Source organism: Salmo salar, chromosome 24 (assembly GCF_965601325.2).
Source record: "Salmo salar chromosome 24, fSalSal1, whole genome shotgun sequence".
Taxonomy (NCBI): domain Eukaryota; kingdom Metazoa; phylum Chordata; class Actinopteri; order Salmoniformes; family Salmonidae; genus Salmo; species Salmo salar.
In genome coordinates, this window is record NC_138314.1 from 6,405,169 (window position 1) to 6,424,587 (window position 19,419).

Consider the following 19,419-nt stretch of genomic DNA (forward strand, 5'->3'; position numbering starts at 1 on the left):
TATCATTGTTAGTTCTTCTGGGTATCATTGGAAATAGATTGACTCGGGTCTCCCTTTTTTGAAATTTACAAGTCAGGCAGTTTCGACTGTAGGATAGAATGATTTCCGTCAAAGTTGCAGAGGGTGCTGCCTGCATGAGGACCAGGTGTGTTGCTCTGCTGTGTCAAGGCTGTGCCTGCCTGCGTCATTGGGACTACCATTCTAGCCTCTGAGTGATTTTACTTACATTGTGATCTGTTATAGAGCGAGAGAGGACCGTGATGATGAAAGGAGGGGAGGGATGGTGGGATGAAGAGGCATGTAAAGACCTCTTTGGTTTGTCTATTTGTGCAGACATAATGTCTGCCTTGTGCCTTCTACTGAAGTTTAATCATTTCCATATTCCTACAGTAAAAATGTTATGGGAAGGTGGTGCTGAACCCTTCTCACTCTTTCTGTCTCTCTCTCTGTCTCTATCCCCTCTCCCTTTCATTCTCCTCTCCCCCTTCTGTTCCACCCCGGTCCTCTCTCTCTCTCTCTCTCTCGCTCTCTAACCCCCGGGTGTCTCCAGGTATGGATATGGAGAGTGCCAGCTCGGTGGTCCTACAGGCCCTGACCCAGGCCACCAGTCAGGATACTGCTCTACTGAAGCCTGCTGAGGAGCAGCTACGACAGTGGGAGACACAACCTGGCTTCTACTCTGTACTGCTGGTATGTCTAACACACACGCACACACAGGCAAACACACACACACGCGCGCACACAAGCAAACACAGGCACCAACGTCTGTACTGGAGCTTACCACATATCATCCATTGATTTGTGCAAAGTTTTGAGTTCCTCAAGTTAAGGTTGTTCCTCTAATTATTACACGATAGATAGGATATGGGTTAGAAAGTTTTGGGTCAATTTATGCAGACATTTTAAAAAAGGTAGGCCTTCTGTGAGCCCAAAATGCTTCTCTTGTGGTTTTGGATCATCTTGATATATGCAAAGCTGTGGTGATGTGATACTATATGTAACTGGGTTCTCAAATGTTAGAGAAGACTGGATATCAATAATAACAACTGCAGCGGCGATCAGCTTGTGTGGTTTCCATAAAGAATATCTGTGGGCAGTTTTGCCCTGATTACAATCACTACTAACAAATCACCCCACCCTCACTACAATAATAAAATAAAAGTTTTAAAAAATGAACAGGAATGGTAGAGATAGTGACAGAGAAATAGATGTGGTGCTCAGCTGTACACTAACCTTGACTGTCATTATCCCATTGTCACATTGCATTAGTCCCTGTCACAAATGATAGACCATTAGGTTACACACAATGCCCCAGTCTAGCCCAGGTTGATGTGTCACTGTGCTGCTGTTAGAGCCATGGGGTAAACCATAGTAGCAGGATACTGTGTGTGTGTGTGTGTGTGAGAGAGAGAGATACTCCATAGGGGCTGTAAAGGAATCTAATCTGTCCCATCCTCCTCACCATCTCTTCTCATTCAGGATGGTCTTTGTTGATCTCTATCCATCAGCTATCCAAAACCTTGTTACAGTAGGTGGTTGTTAGCCACAACTAGGGTTGCAAAGCCAACGGTAATTTACCAAGATTTCCATAATCTTCAGTAATTTTTCTAAACAACAGAAAATCGATGGCAATCTGTTTTAATGTGTTCTCCCGAGTGGCGCAGCGGTGTAAGGCACTGCATCTAGTCTTCCCTGTGGCTCAGTTGGTAGAGCATGGTGTGTGCAACGCCAGGGTTGTGGGTTCGATTCCCACGGGGGCCAGTACAAAAAACCCAAAAACAAATAAAAAATGCATGAAATGTATGCATTCACTACTGTAAGTCGCTCTGGATAAGAGTGTCTACTAAATGACTTAAATGTTAAAATCTCAGTGCTAGAGGTGTCACTACAGACCCTGGTTCGATTCCAAGCTCTATTACAACCGGCCGTTATTGGGAGTCCTGTGGGGCGGTGCACAATTGGCCCAGCGTCGTTAGGGTTTGGCCGGGGTAGGCCGTGATTGTAAATATGAATTTGTTCTTAACTGACTTATCTAGTTAAATAAAGGTTAAATTAAAAAATAAAAACGTTAGTAATTTATACTTGAATAACAATTTTTTCTTTTCATATACATTTTACAGTGCATTGGGAAAGTATTCAGACCTCTTGACTTTTTCCAGATTTTGTTACATTACAGCCTTATTCTAAAATTGATTAAATTGTTTTTTCCCCTCATCAATCTACATACAATACCCCATAATGACAAAGAAAAACAGGTTTTTAGACATTTTTTGGTTTTTATTTTGTTTTATAAATTTGCTATCACATTTGCATAAGTATTCAGACCCTTTACTCAGTACTTTGTCGAATCACCTTTGGCAGAGATTACAGCCTTCTTTCCGAATGCACTATATCTTTGTCCATATTGTGCATGACCTTCTTGTAGATAGACCATATGGTTAAAGAGAAAATAGCCTAATTAATTTTAAAAGCATCTAATCAATCAAGGCATTCTTTTCAATGAACTCTTCCAACTTGACTTTTTTCACAAAAATGACAATGACAAAACATTGACAGCGAATACATATTGACATAGTTAAAAAAATAAAAATAAAAAACAAAACAGTAAAAAAACATTTTGTATTCACTAAGTTTATGGTTTATATTTAGGTTCATGTTTTTTACAGCTTTCTATTTATTTTAAAATCATCATATTTCATATATTTTACATGTGATGAGGCCACAAAGAGGGCCAGAGATTATTACAGACACCTGTGATAGTCTGAAGTACCCTAAGGGGCCACTGGATTTCTTGTGATAGATTACGTAAATTCCTTGAAAGATGCCAAAATTCTGGTAGTTTATTGGTACACTTTTGAAAGTTTCCAGTAATATACCCTCCCTTTGCAACCCTAGCCACATCAGCCACCCAACTGAGGCTGCACTGCCAGGCTCTGCTTTTTCTACCCACACAACAACACCGTTTGAATCAGCTCTGAGCCTAGAACTCTCTGCTGTATTCAGACAGTCAGGACTGAGTTAATAACAGAGAACATTGTTGTACTCTGCCCCCACTCACCCCTGTGGTTCGCTACTCAACGCAGCTTCACCCTTCAGTTCTCCTGCTGAGAGAAGTGTGTGTACAGTGGAGTGTGGCAGCACTCTGCTGTGATTGTCTCAGTCTGGCGCCAGGTGCGTACTCAAGACTGCGAGCTCCCAGCATGCCCCTCTCATGCACCCCCACCTCCCCCGAACTCACCTCGGGTGCTGGGACATCTTTTTTTAATGAGCCCAAAGTTTGGGTTCTCTCTCTGTCACTCAAAAAATCCTTGTAGGACAGCTAAGATAAGCAGCCAGTCAGTGTGGCTTTATTAAGAGGTCCAATTCCAAACCAGCCCCTAATCCAAGAATCCAAGAATGTAAGCACTTTGTGACTCCTTGGATAGCTGTGAAATTCCACCTGCAGCCAAGGACATTATCACAGTGATTTTAAATAATATTGATTCCTCCCACCTACTAAGTTATTTAAACGCTGCCCTGTGTTTTCTGTCCTCTAGAATATCTTCAACAACCACATGTTGGATGTTAACGTCCGATGGCTTGCCGTGCTCTACTTCAAAAATGGCATCGACAGGTACTGGAGGAGAGTCGCGCCAAAGTAAGCCTCCTCTCTTTTACCTCCCTCTCTTCTTCTCTTACTTCTTTCCGCTCTTTTCACCTTCCTTGTGGTTCTGTCCCGTCTTCTCTCTCACCTCGCCATTTTACGATTCAAAAAACATCTTCCCACACCCGTTACCTCTCCCATCATCATGTTTCAGTATTAATGGCAAGTTCTGCAAATTGATTGGGCTCAGCTGTGTGTGTTTTGTGAGCTCACATTGCCATTCATTGGTGCCATTCTCTTAAGTCCATCTAGTGCAGGCCATACTGATTGTATTGTACAGACACAACCTATGGGATGGTATTCTCCATTCACACCTATGGGATTGTATTCTCCATTCACACCTATGGGATGGTATTCTCCATTCACACCTATGGGATGGTATTCTCCATTCACACCTATGGGATGGTATTCTCCATTCACACCTATGGGATGGTATTCTCCATTCACACCTATGGGATTGTATTCTCCATTCACACCTATGGGATGGTATTCTCCATTCACACCTATGGGATTGCTGACTAGCTTAATGTTTCAAGTTCACCTACAGGTCCACAGAACAAAGACTGTTGTTAACCACCTCACCTCAAAGACGATCAGTTCTGCCTATGCAATCTCCAGCCGTTATTTTATTTTTTACCTCTCACCCTTGTGCTCTCCTTCCAAAGTACCCCCTTCTTTTCTTTTGTAGGTGTGGGTAGTTCATTGTCATTTGTCGCTGTCACCTCTGCTTGCTGTGGAAGGTGCAATGAACTCCTGGCCATTGCTTTGCGCTTAATGCACCCAGTGCCTACAGAAGTTGCCCAATTTACTGGGGGAAACGATCTGCTGGCTTGTCGCACAAACTTCTACCGGGGTTAGGATCTCTGCTACTTTGTATGGGATGGGGAAACTTCCCTCTTTCTTTGTCCCTCTTCCCTTCTTCACATTACACTTCACTTAATCCCCTCTTCTGTTTCTCTTCCACAAGGATGAGACTCAATCAAGCCCTCCCTCTCTTCCTTTCCCTCTTCCCCTCTCTCCTGATTTAATTCCTATTTTCTCATCCACTGCTGCCACCTCCCCTTCCTCACTCTTCTTAACATTCTTACCTCTCCATGATTCCCTCCCCTCTCCCCTCTCTCGCTCTCCTGCTTCCTCTAACAATAGAAGCGCTGGGCCTCGAGGGACCTCCTTCATTCTAATGAGCAGTCATTCTGACTGCAATATTCCAAACGTGTAATGAATCCATTTCATATATGCTATTGAAAAGATTATAAATTGGTGTTTTATGAAGGCCATTGGTAAATTTAGAATACCATTTTTATTTCAAATAACACAATAGCATTTTCATTACTTTGTTACTGTAGGCTATATGTAAAAACCCAAAAACACATTCTGTGGACTGATATAGGGTACATACCATTTTTTGAGATTATAATTAGAACAGATCAATACAATAGAATGGCCCGCCCTGTTCTTCATTCACAATTGGTGATTATATAATTATGCATAGTTCGCTTCCCGTCACTCAACTCACCCATTCACCCCCTTTCTCCCCATCATACCTTACTTAATTTATTTAATCTGTTATGTGTGAAATTAGTTTCAGTTTAGGTTCAGTTTCGAGTTAATTATCAAGGTGAGCACTGCACTTTCAACTGTGGAGAGAAGTAGGGGAAACCATTCAAAAAATGACATGCCCTCCTTAAACTGGTTAAAACTCCAGTTTTGTTTGTGATATTTAAGATTCGAACAACGACAGGGTTATATAGACTTATTTAGGAAAAGTCAAGAATGGAGGGTGGCATGACTTTAAAAATGTTTAATTTATGAGCAGTCAAAATGACTGCTTTAGCAGTTCTAGTGTTAGCCCGGGCCAGTGTATACAATAGCTTCATACAGGGCCAGAGCTATCCCTCACTGCTGCTCTCTGTCATCTTCATGTCGTATCAGCCCTCTATATTAAAGCCTGCGCTGTGGCGCTTCCTCGCTAGCTCTCTCCCTGGGGAAATTGGATTCAAAGCAGAAGGCGTCTCTCACAGGATATCAGCTGGGTGCTGTGTCAGGCAGTTGATAATGCCATGGCTTTCCTTTCCCTCTCAAATGGAAGGGTGTGGAAATGTAATAATACTATGGTCATTCTCGCTGACCGCCTCACTAAAGAAGCAGATGGTGATATTTGACAAGAATTGCACACGGTCAATGAGCCTCCCCCTCCTTTCCTCTAGCATATTGAGGCCTCAAACAATTCAATCAGTGGAGAGCGTTTATGATAACACGTTTGAAGCAGTCAACTAATTCAAAATGCATATTGAGTATTGAAAAGATGTTTGCGTTGATGTTTGGCATTATTTTATAACGTTATTGTAACCTAGTTCTGTGTGTGTGTGTCCGTCCGTCCAGTGCTCTGTCAGAAGAGGAGAAGACGTCGCTGCGAGCTGGCCTGATCACCAACTTCAATGAGCCCGTCAACCAGGTCAGTCGTTTTTTGCGTGAGCTGTCAACCAATGACTCGTCCCTTTCGGAGCATCATTTCATCGACCGCCATCACTAAGTAGAACACTCCCAAACAGCTTTCCAGTATGTCCATTTGGCTCTGTCTTGGAGAAGTGGCCATACTTCTACAGGGACCCCTACCTAGGGATACCTCTCTACTGGTAGCAGTGGCTGTCTGTGTCCAAATGGAGAGCATTTCAGCCATTCTAGTCCCTTGTGTCTCACCTGTCTCTTCCTCTCTCTGTCACCCCTCTGGAAAGGAGGTCGACTCCGTCAGCAATCTGCCGTGATCCAATGATGTGTGTGTGTGTGGTCTAGAGTTAATCTCCCCCCTAAGGCTTCATTAAAATCAAATCAAATCAAATTTATTTTTATATAGCCCTTCGTACATCAGCTGATATTCTCAAAGTGCTGTACAGAAACCCAGCCTAAAACCCCAAACAGCAAGCAAAGCATGTGAAAGAAGCACGGTGGCTAGGAAAAACTCCCTAGGAAAAACTCCCTAGAAAGGCCAAAAACCTAGGAAGAAACCTAGAGAGGAACCAGGCTATGAGGGGTGGCCAGTCCTCTTCTGGCTGTGCAGGGTGGATATTATAACAGAACATGGTCAAAATGTTAAAATGTTCATAAATGACCAGCATGGTCAAATAATAATAATCATAGTAGTTGTCGAGGGTGCAACAAGCACGTCCGGTGAACAGGTCAGGGTTCCATAGCCGCAGGCAGAACAGTTGAAACTGGAGCAGCAGCACGGCCAGGTGGACTGGGGACAGCAAGGAGTCATCATACCAGGTAGTCCTGAGGCATGGTCCTAGGGCTCAGGTCCTCCGAGAGAAAGACAGAAAGAGAGAATTAGAAAGAGCATATTTAAATACACACAGGACACCGGATAAGACAAGAGAAATACTCCAGATGTAACAGACTGACCCTAGCCCCCCGACACATAAACTACTGCAGCATAAATACTGGAGGCTGAGACAGGAGGGATCAGAAGACACTGTGGCCCCATCCGATGATACCCCCGGACAGGGCCAAACAGGCAGGATATAACCCCACCCACTTTGCCAAAGCACAGCCCCCACACCACTAGAGGGATGTCTCCAACCACCAATTACCTTATGTCACATCACCACCAAACTGCCTCAGAGAGAGAAAGCGAGTGTGCTGCATGCACAAGCAAAAATCCAAAATGAAGAGAACACTCAGCTTGCCATAATGCATCCTGATCAATGTCCCTGTTCTCCCTCTGCTATGACTGTAATGCAGATAAGTGAGTTTTGCCCAATCACACCAATTATCTTCACATACAAATATGATTCAGCTTTATTGCCATCTGTGCAGTCAGTGCAGTGACACTTCTTACAGAAGCTTATTGGCCCATCTTCAGTCTCTAGCAAGATATCAAATGTTATTTCTCACATGCTTCGTAAACAACAGATGAAATGCTTCCTTACGGGCCCTTCCCAACAACGCAGAGAGAAATTAAATAGAGAAATAACAGGAAAGTAATAATAAAAGCAATAATGAATATGATAACTTTGCTATATACAGTGCCTTGAAAAGTATTCAGACCCCTTGACTTTTTCCACGTTTTGTTACGTTACAGCCTAATTCTAAAATGGATGAAATAAATAAAAAATCCTCAGCAATCTAAACACAATACCCCATAATGACAGTGAAAACAGTTATTTTTTTTTCTTTTCCCAAATGTAAATAAAAACATTATTTACATAAATATTCAGACCCTTTGCTGTTAATACAAATTGAGCTCAGGTGCATTCTGTTTCCATTGATCATCCTTGAGATGTTTCTACAACTTGATTGGAGTCCACCTGTGGTAAATTCAGTTGAATGTACGTGATTTGGAAATGCACACACCTGTCCTATATAAGGTCCAAAAGTTTACAGGGGATGTTTGAGCAAAAAAAGTAATGAGGTCAAAGTAATTGTCTGTCGAGCTCAGAGATAGGATTGTGTTGAGGCACAGATCTGGGGAAGGGTGCCAAAAAATGTCTGTAGCATTGAAGGTCCCCAAGAACACAGTGGCCTCTGTCGTTCTTAAATGGAAGAAGTTTGGAACCACCAAGACTCTTCCTAAAGCTTGCCAAACTGAGCAAATGGGGGAGAAGGGCATTGGTCGTGGAGGTGACCAAGGACCTGATCCTCTCTCTAACAGAACTCCAGAGCTCCTCTGTGGACATGGTTGTTCTTCTGAAAGATTCTCCCATCTCTGCAGCACTCCACCAAATCAGGCCTTTATGGTAGAGTGGCCAGACGGAAGCCACTCCTCAGTAAAAGGCACTTGACAGCCCGCTTGGAGTTTGCCAAAAGGCACCTAAAGGACTCTGACCATAAGAAACAAGATTCTCTGGTCTGATCAAACAAAGATTGAACTCTTTGTCCTGAATGGCAAGTGTCACGTCTGGAGCAAACCTGGCACAATCCCTACGGTGAAGCATGGTGGTGGCAGCATCATGCTGTGGGGATGTTTTTCAGTTGCAGGGACTGGGAGACTAGTCAGGATCGAGCAAAGTACAGAGAGACCCTAGATGAAAACCTGCTCCAGAGCGCTCAGACCTGAAAATAGCTGTGCAGCAATGCTCCCTATCCAACATGACAGAGCTTGAGAGGATCTGCAGAGAGGAGGCAGCTGTTAGGTAGTCCCACTTAACACGGTCAAAAGCTTTTTCCTCATTGAGCGAGACCACCACCTCCAGGTCCCCCGACGCTGGGGATTATAGTATATTCAAATGCCTATTTCTCACAAAGCCAGTCTGGTCAGAGTGTATTACTTGGTGCAGCGAGCCTTCCATACGGATGGCTAAAGCTTGGCTAGGATTTTGTAATCACAGTTTAAAAGCGGGATTGGGTGATGGGATCCACATTCCAGGGGGTCTTTGTTTTTATTTAATAGTAATGAAATTGAAGCCTGATAAAACTCTGCAAATAATCGAGACAAGAATGGGCTATGCAGACGAGAGAACGTCCTGTAAAATTTGTTTGGAAAACCGGGCGGACCCGGTGATTTACCACTTTTCATTGCGGACACTGCTGTTGCAATCTCCTCAGGTGTAAATTCTTCTAAACAGTCATGGGAGTCTGTATCAATTGAAGGCATATTCAGACCATTAAAGAATTAATCAAAGGGTCTTGAGGAGATTCAGAGGTGTATAGCGCAGAGTAAAATTGTTTGAATTGATCATCGATCTCTTTATGTATAACTGTGGTGGCACCAGACAGGGTCCTTATTTGTGGGATTAAAGATTTACGGATCTGATCTGACGGATCCGATGTGCAAGGAGTTTACTGGCCTCGTCGCCTTGTTGATACACTCTGTATCGAGCTGGCGAGAGTACTTGTTCAGCTTGCCTGGTAGAAAGCTCGTCAAATTCAGATTGGAGTAGTGTGCACTCTTTATGTAGATCAGAGGAAGGATCTGTAGCATACTTCTCATCCAATGTAGCTATGGCTTCGCTCAGGTCTCGAAGCCTCTGAGAGCGAGCTTTGTTTTTGTTGGCTGTGTAAGAAATAATTTGGCCACGTAGGTATGTTTTGAGAGACTCCTATATGGTAGAGCAGGACATACAGTTGAAGTCGGAAGTTTACATACACCTTAGCCAAATACAGTTGAAGTCGGAAGTTTACATACACTTAGGTTGGAGTCATTAAAACTCGTTTTTCAACCGCTCCACATATTTCTTGTTAACAAACGATAGTTTTGGCAAGTCGGTTAGGACAACTACTTTGTTCATGACACAAGTAATTTTTTCAACAATTGTTTACAGACAAGATTATTTCACTTACAATTCACTGTATCACAATTCCAGTGGGTCAGAAGTTTACATACACTAATTTGACTGTGCCTTTAAACAGCGTGGAAAATTCCATAAAATGATGTCATGGCTTTAGAAGCTTCTGATGGGCTTATTGAAATCATTTGAGTCAATTGGAGGTGTACCTGTGGATGTATTTTAAGGCCCACCTTCAAACTCAGTGCCTCTTTGCTCAGCAAGGAAGAAGCCACTGCTCCAAAACCGCCATAAAAAAGTCAGACTACGGTTTGCAACTGCACATGGGGACAAAGATCGTACTTTTTGGAGAAATGTCCTCTGGTCTGATGAAACAAAAATGTTATTTCATTGTTATGTTTGGAGGAAAAAGGGGGAGGCTTGCAAGCCGAAGAACACCATCCCAACCGTGAAGTATCATGTTGTGGGGGTGCTTTGCTGCAGGAGGGACTGGTGCAGTTCATAAAATAGATGGCATCATGAGGCAATGCTACCAAATACTAATTGAGTGTATGTAAACTTCTGACCGACTGGGAATGTGATGAAAGAAATAAAAGCTGAAATAAATTATTCTCTCTACTATTATTCTGACATTTCACATTCATAAAATAAAGTGGTGATCCTAACTGACCTAAAACAGGGAATTGTTAATAGGATTAAATGTCAGGAATTGTGAAAACTGAGTTTAAATGTATTTGGCTAAGCTGTATGTAAACTTCCCACTTCAACTATACATTTAAACGCTGTCTATCTGTAGGGTGTCGGAAACACCAGGCCTCTCACATAGCATATTTTTGTAGAAAAGATTTGATTAAGTAGGGCATATTTAGATACGCCTTTGTGAGCACTTGTCAAGAACTGGGGACATTGTACAGTTGAAATCCCCCCCTAAAATCAACAAATGGGAATCAAAATTGGGTATAGCGGATAAAAAGGAAGAACTTAAACTTGTCATCCCAATTGAGAGCATAAACATGAGCCAAAACAAGAGGGGTAGAAAACAGTTTCCCTTGGATCAGCAATAACCTCAGAAGCTACAAAAGGAGTAGATTTATCATCCAAAATGGCAGCACTTCTTGATTTACTATGAAAGTTAGAGTGGAACGCTTGACCTACCCAGTCCCTATGCATCCTAAAGTGCTCGCCAGTCCTCAAGTGAGTCTCTTGTAGAAATGCAACATTTGCATTCAAACCCTCTTAGGGATCGCGGACCGCTAGTGGTCCACCTGCGACAACGTCCGGTGAAATTGCAGAGCGCCAAATTCAAAATAAGAAAATCGAAATATTAAACATTCATGAACATACGTGTCTTACATCATTTAAAAGCTTAACTTCATGTTAATCCAACCGCGTTGTCAGATTTCAAAAAGGCTTTACGGTGAAAGCATACCATGCGATTTTCTGAGGACAGCGCCCCACATCAAAATACTTTTTCAACCAGCACCGGCTTCACAAATAGTGATAAAATAAATCACTTACCTTTGAAGAGCATCCTCTGCAATCCCAAGGTTCCCAGCCACACAGTGAATGTTCGTTTTGTTCAATAAAGTCCTTTATATCTAAAAAAAGTCTGTTTAGTTGGCGCCATTGATTTCAGTAATCCACTCCTTCAACATGCATACAAAGGAATCCAAAAAGTTACCGGTAAACTTCAACCAAACAAGTCAAACAATGTTTCTAATCAATTCTCAGATACCCTAATATGTAAATAAATGATAATATTTCAGACCGAAAGAACGGTGTTCAATTGAAAAGGGAAATAACGAAGAGCGTGCCCACTACTTGTTCGTTTTTCAAGAAACAAGCCTGAAACCCTGTCTAAAGACTGTTGACATCTAGTGGAAGCAATAGGAACTGCAATCTGGGTCCTTTTTTTTGTATATCCCATAGGCTAGCATTGAAAAGGCCTGTGACCTCAAAAAAATTATAATTTCCGGATGGATTTTCCTTGGGTTTTCGCCTGCCATATCAGTTCTGTTATACTCACAGGCATTATTTTAACAATTTTAGGAACTTCAGAGGGTTCTCTATCCAATGCTACCATGCTACCATATATGCATATCCTAGCTTCTGGGCCTGAGTAACAGGCCGTTTACTTTGGGCACGTCAGTCATCCATAAATTCAGGATTCTGCCCCTAGCCCAAAGAGGTTTTAAGTGTGTCAGCACCCTCTTATGCTTCACAGGGTTGTTAGCCCCTTTGATGTTCCACGAAATGTACTTGATCGTATTATTTCGGCCACACTGAGCACTCCCGTTATACAACCCTGTCATTAAAGCATAGAGTGGAAAAGCAATGAATACCCCAAAACCCCAGAATAACTTGTCTCAGAGTAATAATGTACGGTGTAAGATACTTGGAAAAAGTACAGAAAAAAAACAAGACAGAATGACAACATTTAAAACAGAACAATTCAACCTCCTTCCTCCCTCCTTCCCAGACAATTCCTCCCCAAATGAGGTACAAGCATAATTAGAACATGTTCTCTTCACACATTATGTCTGTGAGAGTGCGGTGTTAAACCCAAACCCACAGTCCCACTCTTTAAAGACATGTTTTGTGTTAGTGGATCAAGCAGCAAAAAGAGAGGAGAAAAAAAGAAAGTGAATCCCTTGTGCAATCGAAATTACAAAGCACCACTTGAACAGTCGTGGCCAAAAGTTTTGAGAATGACACAAATATTAATTTCGACCAAGTTTGCTGCTTCAGTGTCTTGAGATATTTTTGTCAGATGTTACTATGGAATACTGAAGTATAATTACAAGCATTTCATAAGTGTCAAAGACTTTAATTGACAATTACATGAAGTTGATGCAAATAGTCAATATTTGCAGTGTTGACCCTTCTTTTTCAAGACCTCTGCAATCTGCCCTGGCATGCTGTCAATTAACTTCTGGGCCACATCCTGACTGATGGCAGCCCATTCTTGCATAATTAATGCTTGGAGTTTGTCAGAATTTGTGGGTTTTTGTTTGTCCACCCGCCTCTTGAGGATTGACCACAAGTTCTCAATGGTATTAAGGTCTAGCGAGTTTCCTGGCCATGGGCCCAAAATATTGATGTTTTGTTCCCCCGAGCCACTTAGTTATCACTTTTGCCTTATGGCAAGTTGCTCCATCATGCTGTAAAAGGCATTGTTTGTCACCAAACTGTTCCTGGATGGTTGGGAGAAGTTGCCCTCGAAGGATGTGTTGCTACCATTCTTTATTCATGGCTGTGTTCTTAGGCAAAATTGTGAGTGAGCCCACTCCTTTGGCTGAGAAGCAACCCCACACATGAATGGTCTCAGGATGCTTTACTGTTGGCATGACACAGGACTGATGGTAGCGCTTACCTTGTCTTCTCAGGACAAGCTTTATTCCGGATGTCCCAAACAATCAGAAAGGGGATTCATCAGAGAAAATGACTTTACCCTCGTCTTCAGCAGTCCAATCCTTGTACCTTTTGCAGAATATCAGTCTGTCCCTGATGTTTTTCCTGGAGAGAAGTGGCTTCTTTGCTGCCCTTCTTGACACCAGGCCATCTTCCAAAAGTCTTCCCCTCACTGTGCATGCAGATGCACTCACACCTGCCTGCTGCCATTCCTGAGCAAGCTCTGTACTGGTGGTGCCCCGATCCCGCAGCTGAATGAACTTTAGGAGACGGTCCTGGCGCTTACTGGACTTTCTTGGGCGCCCTGAACCCTTCTTCACAACATTTGAACCGCTCTCCTTGAAGTTCTTGATGATCTGATAAATGGTTGATGTAGGTGCAATCTTACTGGCAGCAATATCCTTGCCTGTGCAGCCCTTTTTGTGCAAAGCAATGATGATGGCACGTGTTTCCTTGCAGGTACCATGGTTGACAGAGGAAGAACAGTGATTTGAAGCTTCCAGTCTGTTATTCAAACTCAATCAGCATGACAGAGTGATCTCCAGCCTTGTCCTTCTCAACACTCACACCTGTGTTAACGAGAAAATCACTGACATGATGTCAGCTGGTCCTTTTGTGGCAGGGCTGAAATGCAGTGGAAATGTTTTTTGGGGGATTCAGTTCATTTGCATGGCCACGAGGGACTTTGCAATTAATTGCAATTCATCTGATCACTCTTCATAACATTCTGGAGTATATGAAATTGCCATCATACAAACTGAGGCAGCAGACTGTGAAAATGTATATTCGTGTCATTCTCAAAACCTTTGGCCACGACTGTAGATGTATATAATTATATTCCCAGTCTTATAACGGGCATTGAGAGAGAATATAAATAAAAATGTATCAAGGCTCTTAACCAAAAACTTAATTTGAAGTAAGCAAATCGTAGTAAGACAATCAAAAAAGAAAAAATAATTGCCTGGTTGGACAATAAGACAACTTACAGCCAATACCAAAAAACTGTGTGTGTGCAGCGTTGAAAGTTTGCTGGGCATAAATGACGTTCAAAACCTTTTAAATTGAAGTGAAGACCCCCAAAAACGTGTAGTCTCAGAACATTTTCTGTTTACTGGGTCAGCATGAACAGATGCAGTAAACAAATAACCAAACGTAATTTGTCACTGAGGCACTATGTAAACAAACTGAAATAGGTGAGTGAGACAAACGAGTTAAGTAAAACCTTAATAAAATGAAGTTAAAATGACTGAATGCTTGTAAGGCAAGCACACTAGATGATCAAAACATTAAATCACATCAAAGAAGCTTGAGTAGGTTCGCCAACTCCCCAACTATACAAGAATAGTATGTTATAACTAAACATGGTTGTACCACAGGTGGGCTACTTACTTACTATCCACAGTTCGCAAGCAACAGTTGCTGATCTATGGGCAAGTTCAAGACTTCTTGATGTGATGCTGAATGTGAGCCATAGCCTCATCCGGAGAATCAAATGTGTAGTCTTTACCATCATGAGAAAGCCATAGACGGGCTGGGAATCGCAGTCCATACTTCACACCTGGATGGTCCCGTAGTAGTCGTTTGGCCTGCCCAAAACGGCGCGCTGCCTGGAAACAGTGGGGGAGTAGTCCGGGTAGATAGAGAAGCTCTGTCCTTGAAAGCTCAGTGGTATTGCGGGCTTGTCGGAGAATCTCCATCTTCTCATGGAAAAAATGAACTTGAAGAATGATGTCACGGGGCCTCTCACCATCCCGGGGCTTTGGGCGCAGCGACCGGCGGGCACGATCAATCAGGGGCTTCTCATCCATGGCAAGAACATCCTTCAGCAGCCCAGAAATGAAATCTGTGGCGCGAGGCATTTCCGCTGACTCTGGGACTGATACCAGTCTTAGGTTATTGCGGTGAGAGAATCCCTCAAAACTCACACAGCTCTCTGCACCTTTTTCAGATCCGCAGCCAGGCGTTTCAATCCAGCCTCCAGGGATGTAGTTAGGTCGGAGACATTGGTAGCGGAGGTCTCCAGTGCTGCAATTGTTGTAGTGTGCAACTCTGTGGTTGTTTTGAGTGATGTGATTACTGGCACTGTCTCGTTCTGAAGGATGGTTAGATCTGCTTTTAAAGTATCAGAAACCTCCTGTATTTGGGCCTCAATCGTAGCAACTACCTCTGTTCAAATGAAAACAATCTCAGAGCTTTGCAGTTTGATGGCCTCGAATCATTTCAGCGCCGCTAGGCCAGGCCGTACCCCTGGGTAAAGTTTGAGTCTCCGGGCCCTCAGACTCAGGAGAGGGTGGTGATAAGAGTGGGTCTTGTAGAGGCCGGGTTTTCTCGGTCATGTTTTTGGCCTTATGTTTCGTCGACATGCTGACATTCGAAAGCAAAGTAGTCTTGGTTTTACGGAAAGGGATCACCAAACTAATATTTGAAAACGACTACGGTTTTGCTGCAAAATTCACATGAACTTTAAGAAACGAGCAAACGGAAAACACGTCAGTCGCACATTGCGCCCCTCCAACCCCCTCGACAACAAGGAACTTGACACTCTCGACCTGCTCCACTACAGTCCCGTCAATGTGAATGGGGGCGTGCTTGGCCCTCCGTTTCCTGTAGTCCACAATCAGCTCCTTTGTTTTGAAGGCATTGAGGGCGAGGTGGTTGTCCTGACACTGACCTCCCAATAGGCTGTCTCGTTGTCAGACCTACCAGCTTCGTTTCATGAGCAGAATTTATGATGGGGTTGGAGTCACATTTAGATTATGGCAATTCATAATCTAAATGTGTATGATTTGCCTTCAGCTGCTGCAATGAAGCAGCCAATAAAACGTAATTTTCAAACATTTGCTCATTTGCAGGGAAACATTATAAAAAGCACACCTGATGAGAGCGGTTCCATATGTGACAGATATGAAAATCTCACTTAGAAACTAAACGAATCTAAAGATGCAACAACTAGGATGGATTGCTAATATGACTAGGATTTGCCTTCAGCTGCTGGACAGCTAAAGAAAGTTGATATGAAAACAAATAGAACAGGAGAGAAATGCTGGTTTCAATGGATGGCAAATGAAGTCTTTAAAATAATTGTCAATGTTTCTCTGGTTGGATTTAGCCTAGGCTACTTTGAAGCAAGGTAAGAAATGCCTCATAATATGAAGTAAAATGTTCAGCTTTCAAACAATTAAGTATGTTTTCAAAATGCATGCTTCGTCCAGCTCACATTGCAAGTGGTGGGTGACGCGCTGTTAGCCTGCCTGCCTTGCCTATGAATTTAAATGGTGGGAGGTCAGTGTCAGGACAACCACCTCGCCCTCAATCCCTTAAATGGTGAATGGGAGGCGTGTTTTTTTTTTAGCGTGGCTATCAAAACAGTTTTTAAAACTCCATTGCATTTAGAATTGTTGTGCAGTGACTGGGCTTATTAAAGAATGTTTCACTCGCGCAACAACAAGCTGAGGATCTGCAGAAGCAGCTCTAGCACTGTCTGGCAAATAATATTCCACTCAAAATTGTTTCTGTATGCTGTGCGCGTGTGATAAATAAGATGCATGGTGACTAACAAAAATACACACGCCCCAGATTTTATTCCACAAATTGTAGCAAATTAATACGGTCACCACCACACTGTCAGTCATGACTCATGACCGCAGTCAAATTTCACGTGACCTTTGAACATGCGTTGGTAGTACCCAACTTCCGAACGACCATTGGGTCACAAATGGCCAAGTACTCAGTGCTCTATTGTCCCCTCCAACCACTCTGACATCGATGCAAATGCAATCGAAAATCGCATCAAACACATATCTAAACAGTAGCATGCTTTTAAAACTCAGTTAGGCTACATTTTTTGACCTCACTGTGATAATACATTTGAAGAAAAAGTTCAACTGTTTGAAACTGAGTGGAAAACATGGTCATTGTGGATCTTCTTTGAAATCCAAACGCATCAAAATGGACAACGTTTTCTAAGGTGATGATTCATTCAAAGCGTTTGACATTGCATGTAGAACCTACCAGCTCTCTCACACATCAGAATTAGACATTTATCCATGTTTCTCAAATGTCAAATTCCCACAATGACAAAAACAGATTTTTTTAAATGTTTGCAAATTTATATTTAAAAAAAATCACATTTACAGTATTCAGACCCTTTACTCAGTACTTTGTTGAAGCACCTTTGGCAGCAATTTACAGCCTCAAGTCTTCTTGGGTATGACGCAACAAGCTTAGCGCACCTGTATTTGGGGAGTTTCTCCCATTCTTCTCTGCAGATCCTCTCATGCTCGGTCAGGTTGGATGGGGAGCGTCGATGCACAGCTATTTTCAGGTCTCTCCAGAGATGATTGATCAAGTTCAAGTCCGGGCTCTGGCTTGGCCACTCTAGGGCATTCAGAGACTTGTCCCGAAGCCAAACCTGCGTTGTCTTGGCTGTGTGATTTAGGTCGTTGTCCTGTTGGAAGGTGATCCTTCACCCCAGTCTGAGGTCCTGATCACTATGGAACAGGTTTTCATCAAGGATCTCTCTGTACTTTGCTCCGTTCATCTTGACTAGTCTCCCACTACCTGCTGCTGAAAAACATCCCCACAGCATGATGCTGTCACCACCATGCTTCACTGTAGGGATGAGCGGTGCCTGGTTTCATCAGACGTGACGCTTTGCATTCAGGCCAAAGAGTTACATTTTGGTTTCGTCAGACGACCTTCACCAAGGCCAGTCCCCTGGTCCTGATTGGTTCAGCTCACCCCCACTTCTTAACGCAGATGGAACCGGTGTGCATGGGCCCTTAAGATCAACCTGTTGCAGTCAACACAAGACTTGGTTGGGCACTCCAAGGGCCTTCTAACTTCTTGTCCAATTCTGGCAAGGAACAACAGTGCCTGTTCACTTCCAACATCTCCCGTTCAGATGACCTCAATCATCTATGAATGACAGGTGCTTTCTTTTGGCACAACCTGCAGCCTCTTCTACGCCACATTCGCCTTGCAGCAACATGTGCACGATCATAAGGATGGTAACGAGGATGTGCTACAGATAGTGGAACATGCCTTCTAAGTCGACAATTGCCTGCATAGCCTCCCTGAATACCAGGAAGCACGCCAGCTGGTGAACAAGACAAGGACTCTGCTTGCCACAGAAGGATTTGAGATTGGTCAATGGGCGAGTAATGTCCCAGCTGTTGTTGAGCATCTCCCTAAAGAAGCAAGATCTGTGAGCACAGAACTGTGGCTCTCCCAAGACCGTGGGGACCCTGAAGAGCTCACATTAAGGACTCCGATAGCACTGCCCTACAGACACATTGGGGTACAACTGGTGGAGCTGATGCCCACCATGAGGAGGCAGACCTCCCTTCGTAGAAAGGAAGACAAGTTTGAATTAGTTACACTAATTCTGGTGCGGATGAATAAAAGCCCATTTAGATTTGAATTTAGAATACTCTAAATGTAATTTGATGTACCAGAACATTTTATTGATCTACATTTGTTTTCATTTAGAGATTCCGGTGAATTCTTTTTGTTTCCTTTAATGTGTTCTACCAATTATTATTGTATTATTCACCATGGCAACCAACTGTTGGTATAGAAATTGAACTTATTTCTCAGTTCGGTTGGCTTTCGTGGAGATCAAACAGTTTTAATTTGCATGGATATTTTAGCATTTTTTACGAAATGTAAGTCAGAACAAATACTTATTTCACTTTTATAATCCTGTTGCTGCTGTTATCTGTAAATACAAGATATTTGTATGTAGAGGAGTAACTTTCTTCACCAGTTCTGCTATTTTGTACAATTGTGATTAGCCTACCAGTTGTTGGAACTGTAATGTTAGTTCTCCTGAGAGGAATTATGGTGTTATTTTTCTCTTATTGTAAATTGTGTATAGAGATTTCTGACATGAATATAATATTGTTTATTGGATTTACATTGTAGTACATTTCTATTTATTTTATCCTGTTTCCCTTTGTACACAGACTACATGTATACTCTGTTGCGTCATTAAAATCCTCAACTGGGCTTCTGTGTCTGTCATCACTCTTTGACCAAAGTGCAGTCCGGTATCCGTTTACTCCCAGTGGCTTAGCCACACATTTGAGTGCACCAGCCATCTAGCTAAGGATTTTTGTGATTATTTGTCACTATTTCTGA

The 19,419-nt window shown here is 42.7% G+C and overlaps 1 protein-coding gene across 1 annotated transcript in view; it reads left to right on the forward strand.

Annotated features, from left to right (window-relative positions):
- Positions 1 to 19,419, forward strand: part of ipo11 (importin 11) — a 255,541-nt gene that overhangs the window by 16,838 nt on the left and 219,284 nt on the right. Inside the window, exons 2-4 of the mRNA XM_014171158.3 lie at positions 551 to 690; positions 3,537 to 3,637; positions 6,026 to 6,098. Of these exons, the coding sequence (XP_014026633.1) occupies positions 553 to 690; positions 3,537 to 3,637; positions 6,026 to 6,098 (312 nt within the window). The 5' untranslated portion in view covers positions 551 to 552. The remainder of the gene's footprint in view (positions 1 to 550; positions 691 to 3,536; positions 3,638 to 6,025; positions 6,099 to 19,419) is intronic.